Genomic DNA, 19,876 nt, shown 5'->3' on the forward strand with positions numbered 1-19,876 from the left:
TCCAGCCGTTAAAATAAGACATACAATATTTGCACAGTTTTAACAAATGCAGCACAGTTCATGATGAATTGGCTATCATTACAATTTGAAAAGATGTCAGAGGTGAAAATATTGGAAATGTAAATACTAATTGTTATGGTAATGTAATATAAACCTGTGCACGGTTCCTCTGTGTGTGTTTTAGGTGGCGATCAAGGCCTGCTGAATATGTACTTCAGAGATTGGGCAACAAAAGACATTGCTAGACATCTTCCATTTATTTACAATGTTGTATCTCAGGCATTCTACAGCTATCTTCCAGCTTTCACACAGTGAGTGTTGTTACTTAGTCATGCAATCATAATTATTTTCACACCTACTACAATCCCACCCCACTCCATACTTACAGGAATCACTGTTACAGTTTCTCTGTCTGTCTGTCTGTCGAGTTCATTGTGGTTTGTGATTTTGTTCTAGATTGCCGGGGTAATAATGTATTGTAAAGCGCTTTGAGCAACTGGAAAAAGCGCTATATAACATGCATCATTATTATTTTGTCCAGTTGTCATGGAGAAGCATTAGGAAGCAATACTTGATATAGAGGTTGCTTTCTACAAAAAGATATAACTACCCTTAACCAAAGTCATTTGGCAGACATGATAAAATGATCTTGTTAAAGGTCAAGGGGACTGAACTGAAGGCATTTGGTAAGGTCATGGTCAATTTGTGCAAAGTTTATGGAAGCCCCCCATATTTGACCAAAAGTTTTGCTTATGCCCTGAGTTAATGTCTCTAATCTGAATCGAGGTATACTGAAAAGAGTAATGTTCCTTTGAAAAGAAACTTAAGTTTACAAAGATTAGCAGTAATGTTTTTGTGTAGAGGTTTACACTTGAGGTTTGATTGTAGCCTTTGGGGCAAGGGAGTATAATCATCTGATTAAATAATTATAAAATTTCATATGGGGAGTTTTGGCAATACCATTTTAGTGAGGGGTTTGGGGGATCGAAGTTTGGGGGGGGGGGGGGGGGGGCATATTGTTTTTGTCCTGTCTTTCTGTCTGAAACTTTAACCTTGCTAATAACTTTTGAACAATAAGTGATAGAGCTTTGATATTTCACATGAGTGTTCCTTGTGACAAGACCTTTCCGTGGGTACCAACATTTTTGACCCCTTGACCTTGGAGTTTGACCTACTTTTTGAAAACTTTAACCTTGCTAATAACTTTTGAACAATAAGTGATAGAGCTTTGATATTTCACATGAGTATTCCTTGTGACCAGACCATTCCGTGGGTACCAACATTTGTGACCCCGTGACCTTGACCTTGGAGTTTGACCTATTTTTTGAAAACTTTAACCTTGCTAATAACTTTTGAACAATAAGTGATAGAGCTTTGATATTTCACATGAGTATTCCTTGTGACAAGACCTTTCCGTGGGTACCAACATTGTTGACCCTGCGACGTTGACCTTGGAGTTTGACCTACTTTTTGAAAACTTTAACCTTGCTAATAACTTTTGAACAGTAAGTGATAGGGCTTTGATATTTCACATGAATATTCCTTGTGACAAGACCTTTTCGTGGGTACCAACATTGTTGACCCTGCGACGTTGACCTTGGAGTTTGACCTACTTTTTGAAAACTTTAACCTTGCTAATAACTTTTGAACAGTAAGTGATAGAGCTTTGATATTTCACATGAGTATTTCTTGTTACAAGACCTTTCCGTTGGTATTAAACCTTTTGACCTTGACATTTGACTACTTTTAATTTTTTGTTTACATTGGTCATAACTTCTAAATGGTAAATATTAGAGCTTTAATATTGTACATGAGCATTTCTTTTGACAAGATCTTTCTACTGGTACCAAGATATGTGTCCTTGTGACCTTGGCCATCTTCGGAATTGGCCATTATCGGGGGCATTTGTGTTTCACAAACACATCTTGTTTTTCCTCTTTTCAGAGAAAATCCTCTGATTTGATCAATTTTCGAAAAAAAATGAAACGCTCTGGATTTCATCTAAAGTGGCAGAAAATGATATTTTTACAGGTAGGGTGAGGTGTTTTCCTCCCTTTTTGACCAGTTTTCCTCTGATTTCTGAGGAATTCAGTCACATCCCTGTTAGTGAAAGTGGAGGGTGCTTCCATGATGGAAATACATGTAGTTTTACTTACAGTGAAGAGAGTGGTCACGGTGGTGTGGTTAAAGCACTCGCTTTGTAGCCAGGATGTCCAAGTTTGATTCTCAAGCCCGGTTCCGTATTTAAAACATTTAGCAAAGATTAGTTATTGTCCCTTAGCCAAGCACTTGGAAGTTGAAGTTAAGGGGTCTTTTGGGTGTGACCTTGAAAATGGATGTCTCTACATGAGTGAAAAATTCTCGAATGGGGTGTAAAACAAATACAAACAAATCTGCAAAGTCGAATCATTAAAATGTTTTGTTACTTTATTTCATGATGGGTGATCTCTGTCCTGATGGATAAAGTCTACAAGATATGATGAATAATTCTCTTGATCAGTGAGACAAAAAAAATGTCCTAAAACAATTTATATTTCAAATAGCACATTAGAATTTGACATATTGTTGAAAGTGTCAGTGACTGTTTGTAGGTTTAAGGATTCGGTAAAAATAGTTCATTTTATTGGTGCCACTAAGCCCTGGCACCACCCATACAACACCACCACAAAGGAGGTTACCCCCCTTCCGGAAACTGGACACAACAAGGACTACTTGCAAATATGGTGGGACATCTTCATGACTTTCATCCAGCCTACTTTAGACCCATCCCTGGTAGGTAAAACTGCACATTTTGGGCTTGTTTTCATCTAGCAGGTTTTATAACCAATAGTTTGTGCTCATGACAATGATGATGTGTGTGTTTTGAAATGTATTTTTTTAAAAATGATTTAACCTTAGTGACAGTTAGTGTGCATGATAGTGAAATATCATTGATTTTGATGCATGTAAAAAAAAAAAAAAAAAAAAAAAATTTATATACATTAATTCTGCATTTGTGTGCATATAGTGCTTTTGATAATGTGCAGGCTTACAATCTTTTAAAAGTGGTCTTACAAGTTCTTAGTGCATGTGTCCTTAGCAAAGTAAATCCTGTTTCTTTGATAAATGCTGTTAGAATTATGAATCTATGTTATATAATTCCTTTGAAATTAAGTCAGATAGAAAACTATTTTCGTGAATCAGTGAACAAATTAAAAGTGTCTGTTGTTTTTCCCTGTGTATATCGATAGACTGATGACAAACATGTACCTCTGGTAATGCACTTTCTTAGCATGCCTTTAAACTAACATGTATTTCTTTTTCTTCCATGCCTACTAATCTAAGGATGCTAACAATGCAATGAGCTACAGAATGGAGAGCCATTGTGTATACATATCAACACATACTTTCAAAACTTTCAAAAGAAGAAACAACTTGCTAAAATATTGGCCATTCAGTTGTTTTCCCTGGCTATTGAAATTTTTTATCCAGGTACATAAACGGAGCACTGTTGTCATTGAGTGTAGATTATTGAAATGTTGGGGTTTTTTTTGAGGGGGGACATTGATCATTGATGAAATAGTATCTGTAACAGATGTTCTCACCTCATGCACACTAACTTGTAAATATCTGATGATCACATCTCAAGTCACATTGTCGTATTCATAGCACCATTTTCAAAATATCTGTAAACAGGAAATCATTAAGTTATTATTATGATATGAAATTGAATTGTGTACTAAAAAAGTAATATATTAAGACTTGGCTATTGTGGTTTTGTGCACATTGGATTCTATTGTGCATTCTGTTGATGATGTTTTGCTTTTCTTTTTCATTGCATGTCTTGCAGAAAGAACAAATGGTAAGATGTTTTCCATGATTTTACTTTTATGATGCCGTAGAATCTTTTAGATAACAATTACTGTTAGTTATTAACAAACTGATTATTATACTGGTGGAGGTACTGAGAGTAAGACATTTATACTCGGAGAGGAACATACTGACAAGAAGATATTTCTCCATGAATACAGACAATGTGTAAATATTTCAATTTTCTTTCAGAGAAAAGTTAGCAATATGTTATATTAAGGAATATAGGTTATCCGAGCAAAGGATCATGTGAACAGTTTCACATGGTGTCTAGGATTGTATGTAAGCTCTCTCTGTTCATGAAATTCAATATGATGTCAAATCATTGATTACACAATATGTTTTGGGATGATATAAGGAACTGAAAATGATTGAAGAATAGCTTTTGTAAGTTCATTTAAACCATAGGAATAAACAAAATTTTTGAATTGAAATCTGTTTACTAATTACATTTCAACTTCAACGAGTCTAAGGGACACCGGCCTGAAGCTTCTGTGTGCAGACCGAATGCATCCCCCTCCCCAGACATTTATTTTTTAAGATTTAAAATCTAAAAATTTAGTAGTTATTTTCCCCATTTGACCGATTATCACACTTTCCATGATGCCCAAAAGACTCTTAAAAAAAAAAGATATGAACATCATTGCCCTTCAGAGTTAAAAAAGTACATGTTATCAGATCCCGAATTATAACATCAGCTAGTCCAGTAGTATTTTTACCAGCTGTTGACTACAGAACTACGGTAGATATTAGCTTTGAACCTTGCTATTTATATCGGATAATGAGAACAAAATAAAAAAAAAATGGTGAGGTCAAATCAGAAGTCTACTGTAGAACCACTTGGCCAGATGTGACCTGAAATTGATTCTTAAGTGAGGAGAGTAATATTGTGACAAGAGTATGGTGGTTTTGGACACGTGAGTTTCCTCTGGGTTCTCCAGACTTCCCCCTCCCTCACCAGTGACCCTCGTGTATCATGCACTGCCTTGTCTGTGATATATAAGTTTTATATTGTGCATTGATTGGCAGGTCACAAACATATGCTTTAGAGAAAAAAAATGCTTTTTTGACATTAGCTGGTGCCAATATTTATGAATTTCAGAATTACCGGTAATATCTGCACATACTATTGCATTACTTCTTCCTCCATGCGGATGCAATAAATGTCTCTGCTACATTATTAATGTGCTTCTGCTACAATATTGATATGCATATTGAAGGTCCAGACTGAAATTAATTTAAAAATAGGTTTAAGACACAGGGCAGTTAAATGTATATGTTGGTCTGTTGCGTTGATTTGTGAGACAAGCCTCCAAAATGGAACAGTTTCCTGATACCATATAACTCAGTTAATATGTAGTTACAAGTCTGATATTTGTTACCAGTAAGATTTTATACACAAAAAATTAATATTTTGTCAATGATTTCTGGATTACAGGAAGAAAAATATTCTATCACATGTATTTTCTTTAGTCGTGTGTATTCTGGTAGTTTGTAACCACTCTGTACTTTTTTCTTTCGACTAACTGCATGGCGGTGAAAAAACCCACTTTTTGTTCATGAAGCTACTGACAATGTAAAAGTCCTTGTAATACAAAATATAAAAGTATAGCATTAACATTTAGTAGTAGATATATATGTATTCTTTGAAAGACTTTTATAATGATAATTGCAATTATACAGTAATTCCAAGATAAGGACCATTGTTTGGGGATTGTGGCCCTTGTTTCTAAGAAAGAGATGGGGAATGATTGATATGAATAAAAATTACTAGTACTAAGTCGGTGAATTATTATGAGCTGTTTGGCAAGTTTGGATACATGTAACAATATATGATGCTTTGAGGTCAATGTTTAATGACTTGGGAGTTTAGCCGTATTCATGCTTTATAAGACCTTAACTTATGCGCAACTAAGCATGGAAGCTTTTGTGGCTGCTCATAGATGATATGACGTGGGAACAAATATGCCTAAAATATGTCTAATTTTTACCAGATGATTATTGTCAGTGCTAGGAATTGCTTTGTTTTTTCTGTATTATCTGATTTATGGATATTTCATTTGTTGTAAATTCATGAGAAGTGCAAGAATATGACACCATTAAATTTGATATGATTCCGCCGATGTTTTGTGACCACAACTAACTCTCAGACTTTCATTTATTGTTCATTTAAAATTGCTGCACATGTTCCTTACAAGAATGCTGGTTTAAATTTTGTTTATGAATTTTGATATGTTGGTTCTTAAGTATATACGGATACTAACTTGACATGTTGTATAATGTTTGGAGAAAAATTGGCATGGTTTGTTTTTGAAATGGGGGAAAAAAAGATTCAATTCTCTATTGCAAGTTCTCCATCACCATCTGTTAACTATTGAACATTTACTTCCTCTTCCAATTCTTTCAAATCTGGTATGAAGCATGTTAAGGACAAGGGAGACATAAATTGTAAATTTCAGGATTACTGCACCCCTAGGGCCAGGGGGGCAGGGTAAAAACTGCCAAAAGTGCTAGAAAAACTTTGCTCGTAAATGTAAGCAACTTTTCATTTAATGAGAACAGAAAAAGTATGTTGTGAGAAAAAAGGGGGCAAGTGTGAAATGATTACAAGATTATATTTAATATGTGCGATGATTGCACATATAATTTCTGGTATATTTATTGTGTTTTGGTCATCGAAAATATTGATTAAAAAGTAATAATGAAAAATTGCTGATATGCTATAAACATTCTTATCCTGATGTAAAGATGCAGTGGACTGTGAAAAATCACATAAGGAGGACACATAAATATAATCAGTGACTAAATTAATTTTATAGTCATATCATTTGTCAGTAATTACACTTAATTTTTACAAACATTCTTTAATTGGCACTTAATTACAATCAGAAAGAGTAAATTCTTTATCTATTTCTTATAATGATGCAATCACTTGAGGACCGCAACATATTGTGCACCCCCTGTATTGAGGGGGCAATAACTTGTGCTGCACTGTGAAAAATGTATCCCATTAATTCGTCTTCTCTACCACTACCCACTGCTGAAATAAACTAACCAGTATGGTAAATTTCATGATCCAGGGGGTTCTGAATTTAGAGCAGGACTAAACTGGCATATAGTGTTAATGTGTATACCATTCAATTAACATCTTATTTATTGCTATTGATATTGAATGTGTTTTTAGAGGTAGTCCCAAAATTGTAAATTCCATGATTCCAGCATAGGGTTTTAGTACCAGGGTGTTGCCAAAATGGTCATAGTGATTAAATGTCTTTATCATTTGAAAGTCTTCTTTAATTTTGCATAAAAACTAAATGCATGTTTAAGAAAAGCAGTAAGTAATGTACCAAAATTGTGCATTTCACAACCCATGGTTCTGACTCAAGGATAGGTCCAAAATTGTCATACAGTATTAACATATATTATTAGATAGACTGTATAAGAGGTATGAGTCTGAAGTGTATGATTGAAATCTCAATGATTTCTATCTCAAATATGTTAAAATGTAGAGCATCCTAATTAATATACTAGCTTGTTACCACTGAATAACTCCTCTTCCTGTTTTTGTAACATGAATTATCTGTTCAGTCACATTAAGATATGACAATGTTGTTTATGTGGGCTATGTTGGATTGCCTGAGCAGAGAGCTCAAATTAACTTGACTAATCAAAGTTTTTCTGTTGTCACTATGTCATTGTGTCTCTCTGACATAAGCATTTCAGACTAACAACTCTTTCAGAACAGCTGCAGTCAAGTTACTACACTTTACACAAATGCTTTATAAGAGGTACATCTATAAGAAATCGAAACTATAATCTTACAGAATTCATATCCTGTGTGGTCAGCTGAGTGGATTAAGGCATAAAAATGGTGATGTGTTAATCATGTGTTCCGAGTCCTACTGGGATTTTAAGGTGGCTCACTACAGCATGAAATGATTTAATCGGGAATGTTATGAAGATATGTAACAAGTATATACATCAAAAAGGCAATAAATATGCAGTTTTGGAGAAATAGACATGATCTTCAAAAATTAATTTCAAAGAACTAAACAGAAGACACTGGCGGATTTGAACTCGGGACCTGCAGGTCACTAACCTGATACTGTATCTATTGAGCTATCAACGCGAGACCAGCAGGTCACTAACCCGATACTGTTTCTATTGAGCTACGAACTCGGGGACCAGCATGTCACTAAACCAATACTGTATCTATTTGCAAGCAAATCGATAGATAGAAATAATTTCACAAAACATTTGAACCGCCATCATGTGATGTAGTGTTATGAAATGTTCAAGCCTCGATGTAGTGAGCTATCTTCATAGTTTCTTCTTCATGATTTTTCATTAGAATTGTAATTTTATGCTCTGTTAAGCAATTATTCTAATTTCCAACATCACAACTGAATAACACATCTCTTATAATTTTTGTTTATGACAATCTTAATCCGGTGTGTTGTAAATGCCGCCTATAGAATGTTATCTTTTGGAGGGAACACAATTCGTAGAACATTACTGTCTATAGATTGAGTTAGACCTCTATACAGTTACATGTTACCAACTCGCCAAACCTAGCACAAATACCTTAAGAGATTACTGTCAAAGCTTTTGGCATGGAGTTGCCTGATGTTATTTCCTTCAGGCCGAGACAAATTAATTACTTCTTGAGAAGCTGAAATTCACAAGCTGGCATGTACATATGATAGCTTGCGAATGGTCTGGAATGCTCACTGATTGTGATCCTTATAGGAAAAAATCGAAATCTTGCATATTTCTTTAGATGGCAATTAAACCTTTTAGTTTTTAAAGTCACCTCAGGTGACCTATTGATAACTGCCCCTTCCTTCAACTTTTATGCATATTTGACTGATCAAATTTTGCATGACAAATTTCCACCAATGGGACATCATTTGGAAAATGTGAACTAAATTTGAGAGTTTCATGGTCCCTGCCATATTTGGTTAAGGCTAAAACCTTAAAATTGTTTAATTTTTAAAAATCTTCTTTATTCCTGTCAAGAAATAGTGTTATACAGAGCATTGTGAGAATTTGTTTATTCCAGAATATTTATGTACATAGTTTTATTATTCTCCCAAGAGCATTTAGTGTAGTCGCCATCATGTCTGTCCGTCCAAGCTCATATCTCCTAAACCTTTCATTAGAAATTAATGTAATCGATAAGAAATGTTCCTTGAGACAAGGACTTGTAGACCAAGGTCTCAAGGTCATTTTGGAAAGGTCAGGGTCACTCAGAACATGTCAAAGTTCTTTATTTCAACAGTTTTTGAACAGGTATTGATCATACATCACATAAGTAATGGGCAAATGGCTTTCAGTCACTCAAGGTCATTTTGTAAAGGTCAAGGTCACTCAGAACATTTGCCTTATACCTGAAAAAAACCACACACCATTTCAACAATATTTCAACAGTTATTGATCTTTTGGACCAAGATCTCTCAAGGTCATTTTGGAGAGGAAAGGACAAGGTCACTCAAAACATATACTATACCTTATATGAGGAAAAAGTTCCTTATTTTAACAATTTTTAAACAAGTTACCTTTGATCATCAATCACACAAATAAGTAACTGGCAAATGGTTTTCAGACAAAGGTCACTCAGGATCAAATTGTAAAAGTCAATGTCACTCAACATATACAGATATACCCTGTATATGAAAAAAAAACCTGAAAGACCACTAAGTTAAACTCCATAAATGGTGGATCTGACTTCAGGGTGAGGCTTTGCAGCTCTGAAACTGAAAATGCAGTACATCTTAGAAAATAACTCTTTAACCTTGAGCGTGTAGCTTTTTCTTTGCACAGAGGTTGTTTTACGTTTGGACAACTTGTCGTAAACTTGGACCAATATCAAGGTCACTATTCTTAATAAAGATGCTTTAACTTGTTTCTGAATCGTTCCCTGAATACTACATGATGAAGTGCTATCTATTGAACATTTATGGTTTAAACTGAAATAGAAATTTCTGTGTGGGCAACAGATTGAAAACATACTTGGCAAAAAGATCACTTGTGACCAAGTTAACAAGAGGTTTTTTTTTATCAATTTCGGTTTTATATGCAACAGTTTTGATGTACGTCATACATTGGGAATGATACTTGGATGTTAAAGCCCGTGTACCTCTTGTTTAAGTGTTAGATGATGTGACCTTGTTGATTACCTAAACAAATATGATCAAAGTCATTTGCACTGGTGTGTACCCAAATGATGTGCACCAAACATTATCAGTAATGTCGTAGACACATAGAAATTAATCACACATAAGCTAAAGTGTTCAGTGATTATTAGTGTTCAAGGTGCATAGAAATGAGTGAAAACATATATTTTACACTGCAATTGACACTTATCAAACACTAGAGAATAGATTAGTATAGTTTTAAATGGGAGGAGAGGATATGATAGAGGAAAAGAAATCTTTGAGATCAAACCTACAGTGTCACTGATGTTGTTTAGAACTTTTGTCATTTGACATAAATGTCTCAAATAAGTGGCTTTTAGTCTTTTAAAGATTGGAGTACATATTTTTTGGTGTTTCTTTCCATCTGTTTGTCAACACCTTTGACAAAATTTTACTATAATGTTTGAACTGTAAGAGATAGAAATTTTGATTGGCACCTGGTTAGGTCAAATGAAAAAGCGGGGCTTTAATTTCCTCTGAGGTCAGGGAGTGAAAAGGCATGACCTCTTACAAAATTCTTGGCAATAATTTGAGATGGGTTTAGACTTAGATGTTCATATTTGTTCCTGGTGTTGGTGTAATGAAAAGCTTTTCTAAGATTGCCTTTGGGGTCATGAATCAAAGGGTGTGACCTCTTTTATTAAACATGAATATTTTATAAGTTTACATTAAGACTTCGCTATTTCTGTTTATCAACCACCTGTCCACCTCATGTCATTTGAGATATACAATTGACCTAATGTGGTCAATGCCCCTTTGTTGTCTTCATGTGCTGGGGATAAGGCCCACAGAAGGGCTAAGTTAAACATACATGTATTAGATGGCAAAAATAATTTGAAAATTTTCCTTTTGTGCTGGATAATTATGTCAAGCTAAAAGCTTTCTATGCAATATTTTGAAACTGATGCACCAATTGTGTGGGGGTTGAAGCTTTACCTAGATCAGGGAGGGGTCACAAATAGCTGATTTTCAACTTCCAGGATAACACGAAAGCTTTGTGCATAATTATTATATTGATATGATATAAGCCCTGGATTTGCCTATGGTCTGTAAATGTATGACTGTGTTCTAAATAATGTATACATACTTTTTTTTCCACATGGTACATTTAAGGCATACAATGGCAAATCGCATAATTTTCTACCTGTGGATTGATTGTATATTGTTTAACGTCCCACTCGAGAATTTTTCACTCATATGGAGATGTCACCAGTGCTGGTGAAGGGGTCCAAAATGTAGGCCCAAACTCAGCACTTACGGCCTTTGAGCAGGTAAGGATCTGCTGCAACACGGGACCTCGGTATTTGCAGTCTCATCCAAAAGACTGCCCTATTTAGTCACCTCTTATGACAAGCAAGGGGTACTGAGGACCTGTGGTTTGAACAGAAATTGTTATTTTGTAGGGAAAAATACGTTTATAGTATAATATTAAATCATTTTGACAGGGCCAAAGACACTGCGATTCATGTCTTAGCCATAGCTAAAAAGAAAACTTGGAAAAAGATTTTAAGAAGTTTACACTTGGTGTTGGAAATTTTGTCTGGGATAAGTTATAATTTTGTGCAGATTTGTAATTTCTCAAAGGAAAAAAACATACAATTCATCAAAGGAAAAAACCCCATAATTTCTCAAGATGAACATGCCAGTACATGTAGACACGTATGTTTCTTCTATTAGAAAAAATGCGTTTAAACCAGCATTGAGGTTATGTATGATCACCAATAGTCCACCTTTTCCACCAATAAGCTTTTGCCTTTACACATTTCATTCCCTGAAAGTCTGAGAGCTAGTGCAGTCACACTCCGCTGTGTGAGATCCCAAATGCCATTATATTCTGATTCCAGACCTCTACCTTAATGTCGAGTCATGTAGACTCCAATCCTGTGAAGGGCATAGAACCACCCAAAGCTACAGTCCCTGTTATATATCCGTATATACCTCCTGAAATTGATGATGTATCTTACCATTCCAAAGCACAAGACTCTTCCAATCCCTCTGACATAACCTCTGAGGTGAAAGAGATTCCAGTAGTAACCCGAATTTACTCTGACTTGGAGTCGCATTATGTGGAAGAACCAATTTCTATGTACAATCAAGAAAATAGGCCAACTGCTAAGATTCTGGAGGTTCCTCAAGTTGTGAATACATGGGCAGCAGCAAATGAAATGAAAAAGGAAATGTCGAATCCTACAGTAGAATCTGTTAGTGAAACTGATTGTGTTCATGAAAATGGAATAAAAAATAGTGATCTGAAAATCAATGAAACAAATCCAGTTACAGAGTCTGAAGAATCACATTCTTCAGGAAAAGAAAAGAGCAAGGACTATGATGTTAATGGTTATACAAATAGTAATGAGTCCGAGGCTTCAGATGGGGGTGAGGTGAGTGTCCCTGTAGTAAGCGTAAAGGTCACGATGAAAAAGAGGCAGATGCCCGGGGTGAAATCTGTGACTGTGTGTGAAATTCATTTTATATACCCCGGTAAGTTGTAGAAGACTCCTAGTCAGTTATATGGCTGTGGTTATAGAATATGACAGAGACAATTAAGTTGCGTTAAGTTAGGTAATTGTTGAATGTTCTGATTGTCTAACAGGCGAAAACACTTGTTTTATAAAAAATACCTACGTTTTTTCAGAAGATGTAACTTACCAAAAAAATACTTGATAATATTTTGAGCTTGAGCAATATGTTATCATGGGAACTTTTAAGTACACAGCAATACATTATATATCATTAATTCATTCACTGTTTTATTTCAAATTTACATACAGTACAAGGAAACCTGGACTGATACAGTTTGACTGGTCCAAAACTTATAAGAAAGCATAGTATTGCACTTTCCTGTAAATTTCACCACTTCATGTAGACAAGTAAATGGATCAATTGTTGTGAAAAGGAATCATTTTGGGGATTCGTTAAGATGATTGGGAGGAGGGGGGGGGTTGGGGTTGCAAGAGAATAGGGACATATTGTTTTTGATGTATCTGTTTCATTGTGAGTCCATGTCTTTAATCTTTATCATAACTTTTGAACTATTGTGTACAAGATAGGGACTTCATACATGACCAAAAAGGTCAAGGTTAAAGCTGTATGATTGGTTAAGGTCATTGATTGTGATCAAGGTCAAATTTGCAACACTTGGAACTTTGCCATGCTGGAGGACATAATGTTTCATAAACACATCTTCTTACTTATATCTCTAGGATTTATGTTTCATAAACACATTTCTAGTTTTTAACTTGTGTTGCCGTGTAAAATAAGGAATTTAGCAGTTACATGTTGACACAGGGGAAAAAGTGTAGGTTTAGGGAAGAAATAATCTTTGCTTTCAGTTTTGTACTGATATGCATATATGGCCTTGAATAATATTTGAGCTTGTGTATATTAATATGACATGTCAGCTATCTGGAAGGTTTTTATTTGGAAAGTCAGTCAAGGTTGGGGAAAATAAAGCTAACACAATAATTCATGGTGAATGTGTCTCTGGGAAAAGTGAGGTTAAGCTCTCTAACTATAGGGCTGTATTCAGTGATGTATGAGAATACCTTCATTTTATGGTTTTTGATGAAGAGAACAAAATACCAACTGCTAATTTGTACATTTATTTGTTTTTACTGAGGTTCTAAAGGGTAACAGTTTTCACAGTTAGAGAAATGCCAGTGTAAAACTTGTAAAGGTGTATATCTATATCATAGTATCATGTTATTTTTTATATAGAGTTTCACCTAAATAGAAACTAATTATCTTTTGGATAATCTTTTCCTCTCCAGTATTGCATTAAAACTTTATTAAAGGAGTCTTCATAACTATTTCCCATTTTTAAAAGCATATTGTATGAAATGAATATAACTTTAATGGGAAATCTTCGCTTGATATGTCTGTGATGATCAGAATTCCGTAATTTCGAATCTAAACCACAAAGTTTGAAATAGTTACCACAAGAAACTGGTGATAAAAATTTAAAATCTTTTATGATGTAGACAGGATAGGGGTGAGGTGATAAAGATTAAACAGTTTCTGCAGTACATCTAAGGGCACATGGTAGTGTATCAACGCCATTGTAGGGTGGGATAGGGTATGTTTCATAAACTCCTGTTACACAAAGTTTGGAGGAGGTGCATTTGAAGAGATGTGGATTAAAGCATGAAATTTATTTTGTTGTTATTCTAAAAAAAAAAAAGGAAAGTTCAATCTCATTTCTTGCATGTATCTATCTTCTCAATGTAGAATAATTTTCATTATTTTAAGTTGTTGTACTAATACATATTATAATACTTGTTTTTTAAATGAAATTTATTAGATGTGGCCTATCAATATATTTATGTGTATCTGCCTTGGTGCATCTGTAAAGTAGTTTTCATTGTTACTCTTTTAACAATGCTCTTGATATAAACCATCAAAAATTGAAAGTCTCCTGGTCTTAATAGATATCTTATGTTGTAAGTAGGGGTGTTGGAAAAGGTTTTCTATTATACAAGGACTAACCAATGAATCTGTGACTTCTTCCTTGCAGGGTGGGCTGATCGGGGAACTAGCAGCGCTATCCTTGGAGTCAGGTGCCACTTACGGAGGTTCCCAGGAACACCTGAGTGAACAAGAGCGTAAACTGAACTGGGAACGCGGGCAGGTGGACTACCTAGGTGCCGACAAGTTCGAGAATATCGAAAAGAAGTTGAACAAGTCTATGCAAGGTCCTGCCGCCAGTAGCAAAACCTACGCTGCTAGTCCATTTAAGAATATCAGTGTCACTAGCAAGGCTACTGAGCAGAAACAACCACCCAAAGAGTAGGTCTGCTCACGTGTGGAAGTTCTCGACATCATATCAAGGCTGTTATTTTGAATTTTATGATTAGCAAATACATCTGTGCTCTATTTGCAAGGAGTAATACGTTTATATTTAGCTGGGTTAATCTTACTAGTACATTTCCTTCCAAATTTTGAATTTGTTCAGAGTTTATTAAGGTAGATCCATATCTCCAAATATACATATAGCACTCAATGTAGGCCTGTGACTACAAGGTACCATTTCATGTCGGGGGGGGGATGTGTTGAAATTCAAACTTGCATAAAATTTAAAATAATTCAAAATAATGGTCCCTCTGGGAGTGCTTTTGTGATCGCCAATGATATTACTAGGGTGATCATGTGGCCTACATTTCTCAAGAGACCATGTGACCTTTGATGTAGTTCATCTAGAGGTCCTCAAACTGCTTAGTTGTTAATGTTTTGTGAAATGCAGTGATGTTATTATATGACAAACTATTAATATGCATTGTTAATAATCTTTTTGAAAGTTGTAAGTGGCTTTAGTGAATATCCGCGATGTCTGTTATAGTGGTGGTTTTCTGTTATTTCGGAGTGCTTGTTTAGGTGTGAGGAGAATGTTCTGTAACAGTAGAAGGCTTGTATCAGTATTGTTATTAAATCGTACAGGCTCAATGATTACCTCAGTTGCCATATGAATGTTTTGAAATGCATTAGAGAGTCCCTGGAATTTTTGGTATCTTAACATCCCTTTGTGAATTTTAAAATTGGAGAGATTCACTTTTTGTGTGATGATGTTGAAAAAATGACAATTTCACCATAGCAATAAAACAAAAAAACCACTGCAGTTTACTGAAACACAGCATCTGGGTCAATTCATTATTCAGATCAGTATTTTGTGATAAAAACTGATTTCTACAAAAAATCCAAACCTGGATTTCACAAGATATCAAGCATTTTCAGTATAGATCACATTCCATCCACACATTGTGATAATTTTGTGCAATATTCTCCAAGGGAAGTAATCCTTGTTCATTGTGGCTGTGCCATGGTTTGCTTGATACTAATTGTTTGAAAAGGTTTGGAGGGAGGAATTAACTCAGCTGTAAATATAGCATAAGTAGATAGGAATATTGTTGATTTGGCCAGTGAGTAGGCAACTTTAACATAACTTACTATACTTTGTGTTGGTTTTCTGCCTTTATAGCCTAATCAAGAACAAGTTCAGGTTCAATTGAATATCGATTTTAAAAACTTGGTGCATAACCGATTTTGGTTAATATTATCAACTTCAGTTCTATTTATTTTCACTGTGACCATTGTTATATTGTGTACATGGAACTATTATTTGAAACATTGTGTTTACTATGATTGTCTTGACAGACAATGTTCTTAGCATGTTGTTGTGTGTTGAAGAATCCATACACATCGTACAAAATTTATGTTCAAATGAACCTGAAATCTGAACAGGTATTTAAGCAAATGATGAGAAACTTCATTCAGTATATGTTAATTGTGTAGTCTTGCTAAGCGTGTTAAAAGTCTAGATCTTTTACTTTCTAAACCACAGGTCCATCTTCATGGGTTTGGTCATCCCAGTTGTATGGACTAGTGATCTTGAGCATAATGAAGGCAATTTGGGCTAATGTAGTTAAAACCTAGTGATAAAAAACTAAGTGCTAAATAAGTGTCTATGTGTGCATATCAGAATATGTCAAGTGCTTCTGTTTGGAGTGTAATGGGGTTGCATTAATTGGCTTTGTGAACCTAAATTTTTGTGCTGGAGTAAGCCTACTTCGTTTGGAAATGATACATACATCACACACCCATTTTTAGAATTGTAAATGTAATATGTTTGGTTGTACTGAATCGAGTACACTTTGTGTGTATACACTTGATTTAATGTATTTCTGTTGACTTCACTAGTAGAACTGCTTAACAAACTGTCTTCCATTTTTGTCTTCATTTACATATATCGATATCGTTTTCATGAACTTGGTACAGGCTGTATGATTGGTTCACTAGTCAAATTGATTTTAGTCAAAATAGACCTAAGAGTGTGTTCAGCAGGTAATTTGATGAAATAAAAATTGACAGTCTTGTGAGCTTCATTTTACCTCAGATTTATAAACCAATTATGACTGTGTTTTTTTGATTGGCTTTAATTGGTATGGCTTGCTTTAAGTTTAAAGTGGCATGACTGGAGATAATTATTTTATTCCCTCACTTTATCATAAAAACTTGCATTACAATATATTGTACACTTTTATTACATGAGCAAAATTTGAACCTGCATGTACTGCAATTAAACAAGAAATTATGATATTAATGTCAACAATCAACAAAGTTTGTTAGGTTTTTTTATTGTACAACTTCATTTAGATTTTTTTTTTTTATTTCACGAAAATTATTTTTATTGTATTAAGTTTTTTTTTTTAAAAACTGAGATGAGAATGGAGGTGTGATTAACAGGATTATGATTTTTTATAAAAACGAAAGTTATCACAATGTTACTGTAAAGTTAATTATCAATCTGATATCATGTGCACACCGGTCATGTCACTTTAATGTGATTCTGAGAATTATATTTGGAAAAGGTGTGATTATATTGGTGATGAATCATTGTTCTCAGTATTGATAAGCCAGATTTATTTATGTACATACTGGGGTTTTTTCTTGATGTACAATATAAAGATGTCAATATGTGTCAATTTTAAACTTTCTAATGCTGGTCAAATCTCCAAGATCATCACAGATTTGTTGTGCTTATTTTTCATGAACCACTTTATTTCCAAGTAGCATGTAACAACTGTAGGCTTTTGAATTCAGGTGTGTGTTGTTGTTGTTGGGTAGAAATCAGGGGCGCGTTTTACAAAAGAACTTTCCAGTTTTTTGTAAGATCATTCACTCCAAATGCAATATATTTTTTCAAATATTGAAAATTAAGCCTCAAAAAGTTTTACTTCATTCACTCAAAGTAATAACAGTGTAATACAATCTAAGACTTGCGGCTCTGTGGTAAGTTCTTTTGTAAAATGGGCCCAAGATCCTCAAACTTTTGAAAGTTTGCAATGCTGTAAAAGTACCGTGCATTCTACAAAAACATGTACTGTGCTGTGTGTGTTGACAAATTGCACTGATTTCCTGTACAAGCGTATTGCAGTACTAATTTAGTAGCATTGAGTTAGACAATCATTAATAGTCTTAATTAGGTTTCTGTATGCATGTATGAAGCTGTGATCCTGTACTAGAGGCATTTTAAGGAAACAAAAAGTTTAAAACCCAGGTTTTTGAAGAGTAACAGATTAGAAGGATCAGGAAATTTCCTCCATGCTGAATCTAGTTTTCAGGGATAGCATTTGTAGTGATTATGCAACTTTCCGTGCATTTTGTTATGCATTTAATGTGCAGAAATTTGTTTTCAACTTTTTTCTGGTCACTACCCTACATGTATTATGACAAATTCAGTGTTTTTAGTTTTGTCTGTGCTGGTAATTTATGGAAACTTTGGTGCAAACATATTGAATGAAATTATATATATCTATATACATGTGTATGAATTAACATATATATTTTGTAAAATGAATATCCTAAATTGATATAGTTGTTTTATGAAAATGTATCCTTGTTATTTACAGTACTGGTAACTTTGAAAAAGGCTTTAATTTTTTTTTTTGTCAAATCCAGGATTGCTTCTTGATTAAAATGGAGCACGAGAGCTTTACTTTCCTATCGATGATTTGTACAGGTATTAAATCTTAAAAACAACTTGATTTTGAGGTTTCATATCGAGTCATTTTCTGTACTAAAAAAGAATGATATAATAGTAGTTGTGTATGGCTTTGGTGCTATGGATCCTATAAGTGTACTCGTGTAGTTTGATTGTATACTGTCATTATTCCAGTTGCATAATACATACTGATGTTAAGCTGTGTGCTAAACCTGATTTCCTGAAACTTTTTTTCCGGACTTTAAAAAGACTTTAAAAAAAATTGTGATGATTGTTAATTATAATGAAATCATAAATTTTCTACAATCATGTTGCTGTTAGTAGTAGAGAAGGTGTTGAGAAGATTTGTTAATTGTTCTGAAAAGCTTACATTTATATAAATTCACAAAATTGTTACCAAAGGAATGTTTTGTTGAACAAGTCTAAAAATAAAGCATTCACATGCTGAAAAGCTTGAGCACTCTCTTTGTTGTCTCTAGTCATTAAGATCAAAAGAAGGAAGGATTTTAGTTTGATTGCAAAGTAGAACTTGGACTGTAATTGGAGGTGCACCTTTGCTGATCTAGTAATATCACTATACATTATGTTGTTCTGTAATTGGAGGTACACCTTTGTTGATGACCTAGTAATATCACTTTATATTGTTCGTAAATTAATAGTATTTAATGTTCTCCTTACCACCTTCAGAGTTTACTGCTGTCTATGAACTTCAAAATTCGCAAGTCGAACACATTTACTTCTGTTATCAGGTGAGCTCATTTGCCCATAATGGCCTATATGACCCCTTTCTAGGGTGCTATTATTTGGCAGGGTTGCACAACATGCATATGGCTTATACTGAATGGCAGATGGGCAGTCATCCCTAATACGTATATGGTGTGACCGTTGAGACGAGCGAAGACCCATGACATCTTACAACACGACTTTAGGCATTTCATTTAAAGTGGGAAATATAACGCGGTGATATAAACAGTGTGACGTCATCATTAGCTGCGATATTTTTTCTTTCAAACCAATCAATTATCCACAACAAAACGTACGAGGGTATGGGAAAGCTTGTTTGGAAATCATTTGTGGTACTTTCCAAACTAATTATTTGTTTCATCTACGAGGTTGTCGGTTTCATCTACGAGGTTGTCAATGAAGTATACCGCACAATCGTAACTACTCGGCTATTTCCGTAACCGCAAATGAACCTCGTATGTGGATCGACGCCATCAGAGTTGGTTGCTACGTATACATAAACGTAACTTTGACGTCACAGTTGTACGTTACACTATGAAACGTGAACTTTCAAATGCATCTAAGATATTATACACATCTAAGGTATTGTGCC

General features: G+C 34.5%; 1 protein-coding gene across 3 annotated transcripts in view; it reads left to right on the plus strand.

The window, feature by feature from the left end:
- Positions 1 to 18,997, plus strand: part of LOC125659851 (glycogenin-1-like) — a 35,019-nt gene extending 16,022 nt beyond the window's left edge. For 2 of the 3 annotated variants that reach the window (XM_048891641.2, XM_048891642.2), the window contains exons 5-8: positions 185 to 311; positions 2,592 to 2,772; positions 11,891 to 12,427; positions 14,560 to 18,997. In XM_048891641.2, the coding sequence (XP_048747598.2) occupies positions 185 to 311; positions 2,592 to 2,772; positions 11,891 to 12,427; positions 14,560 to 14,835 (1,121 nt within the window). In that variant the 3' untranslated portion in view covers positions 14,836 to 18,997. Of the gene's footprint in view, positions 1 to 184; positions 312 to 2,591; positions 2,773 to 3,829; positions 3,842 to 11,890; positions 12,428 to 14,559 lie in introns of all 3 variants that reach the window. The other variant, XM_048891643.2, reaches the window with a different exon arrangement.
- Positions 18,998 to 19,876: the final 879 nt, after the last annotated feature.

The sequence above is a fragment of the Ostrea edulis genome, chromosome 9 (assembly GCF_947568905.1).
Source record: "Ostrea edulis chromosome 9, xbOstEdul1.1, whole genome shotgun sequence".
Classification (NCBI taxonomy): Eukaryota; Metazoa; Mollusca; class Bivalvia; order Ostreida; family Ostreidae; genus Ostrea; species Ostrea edulis.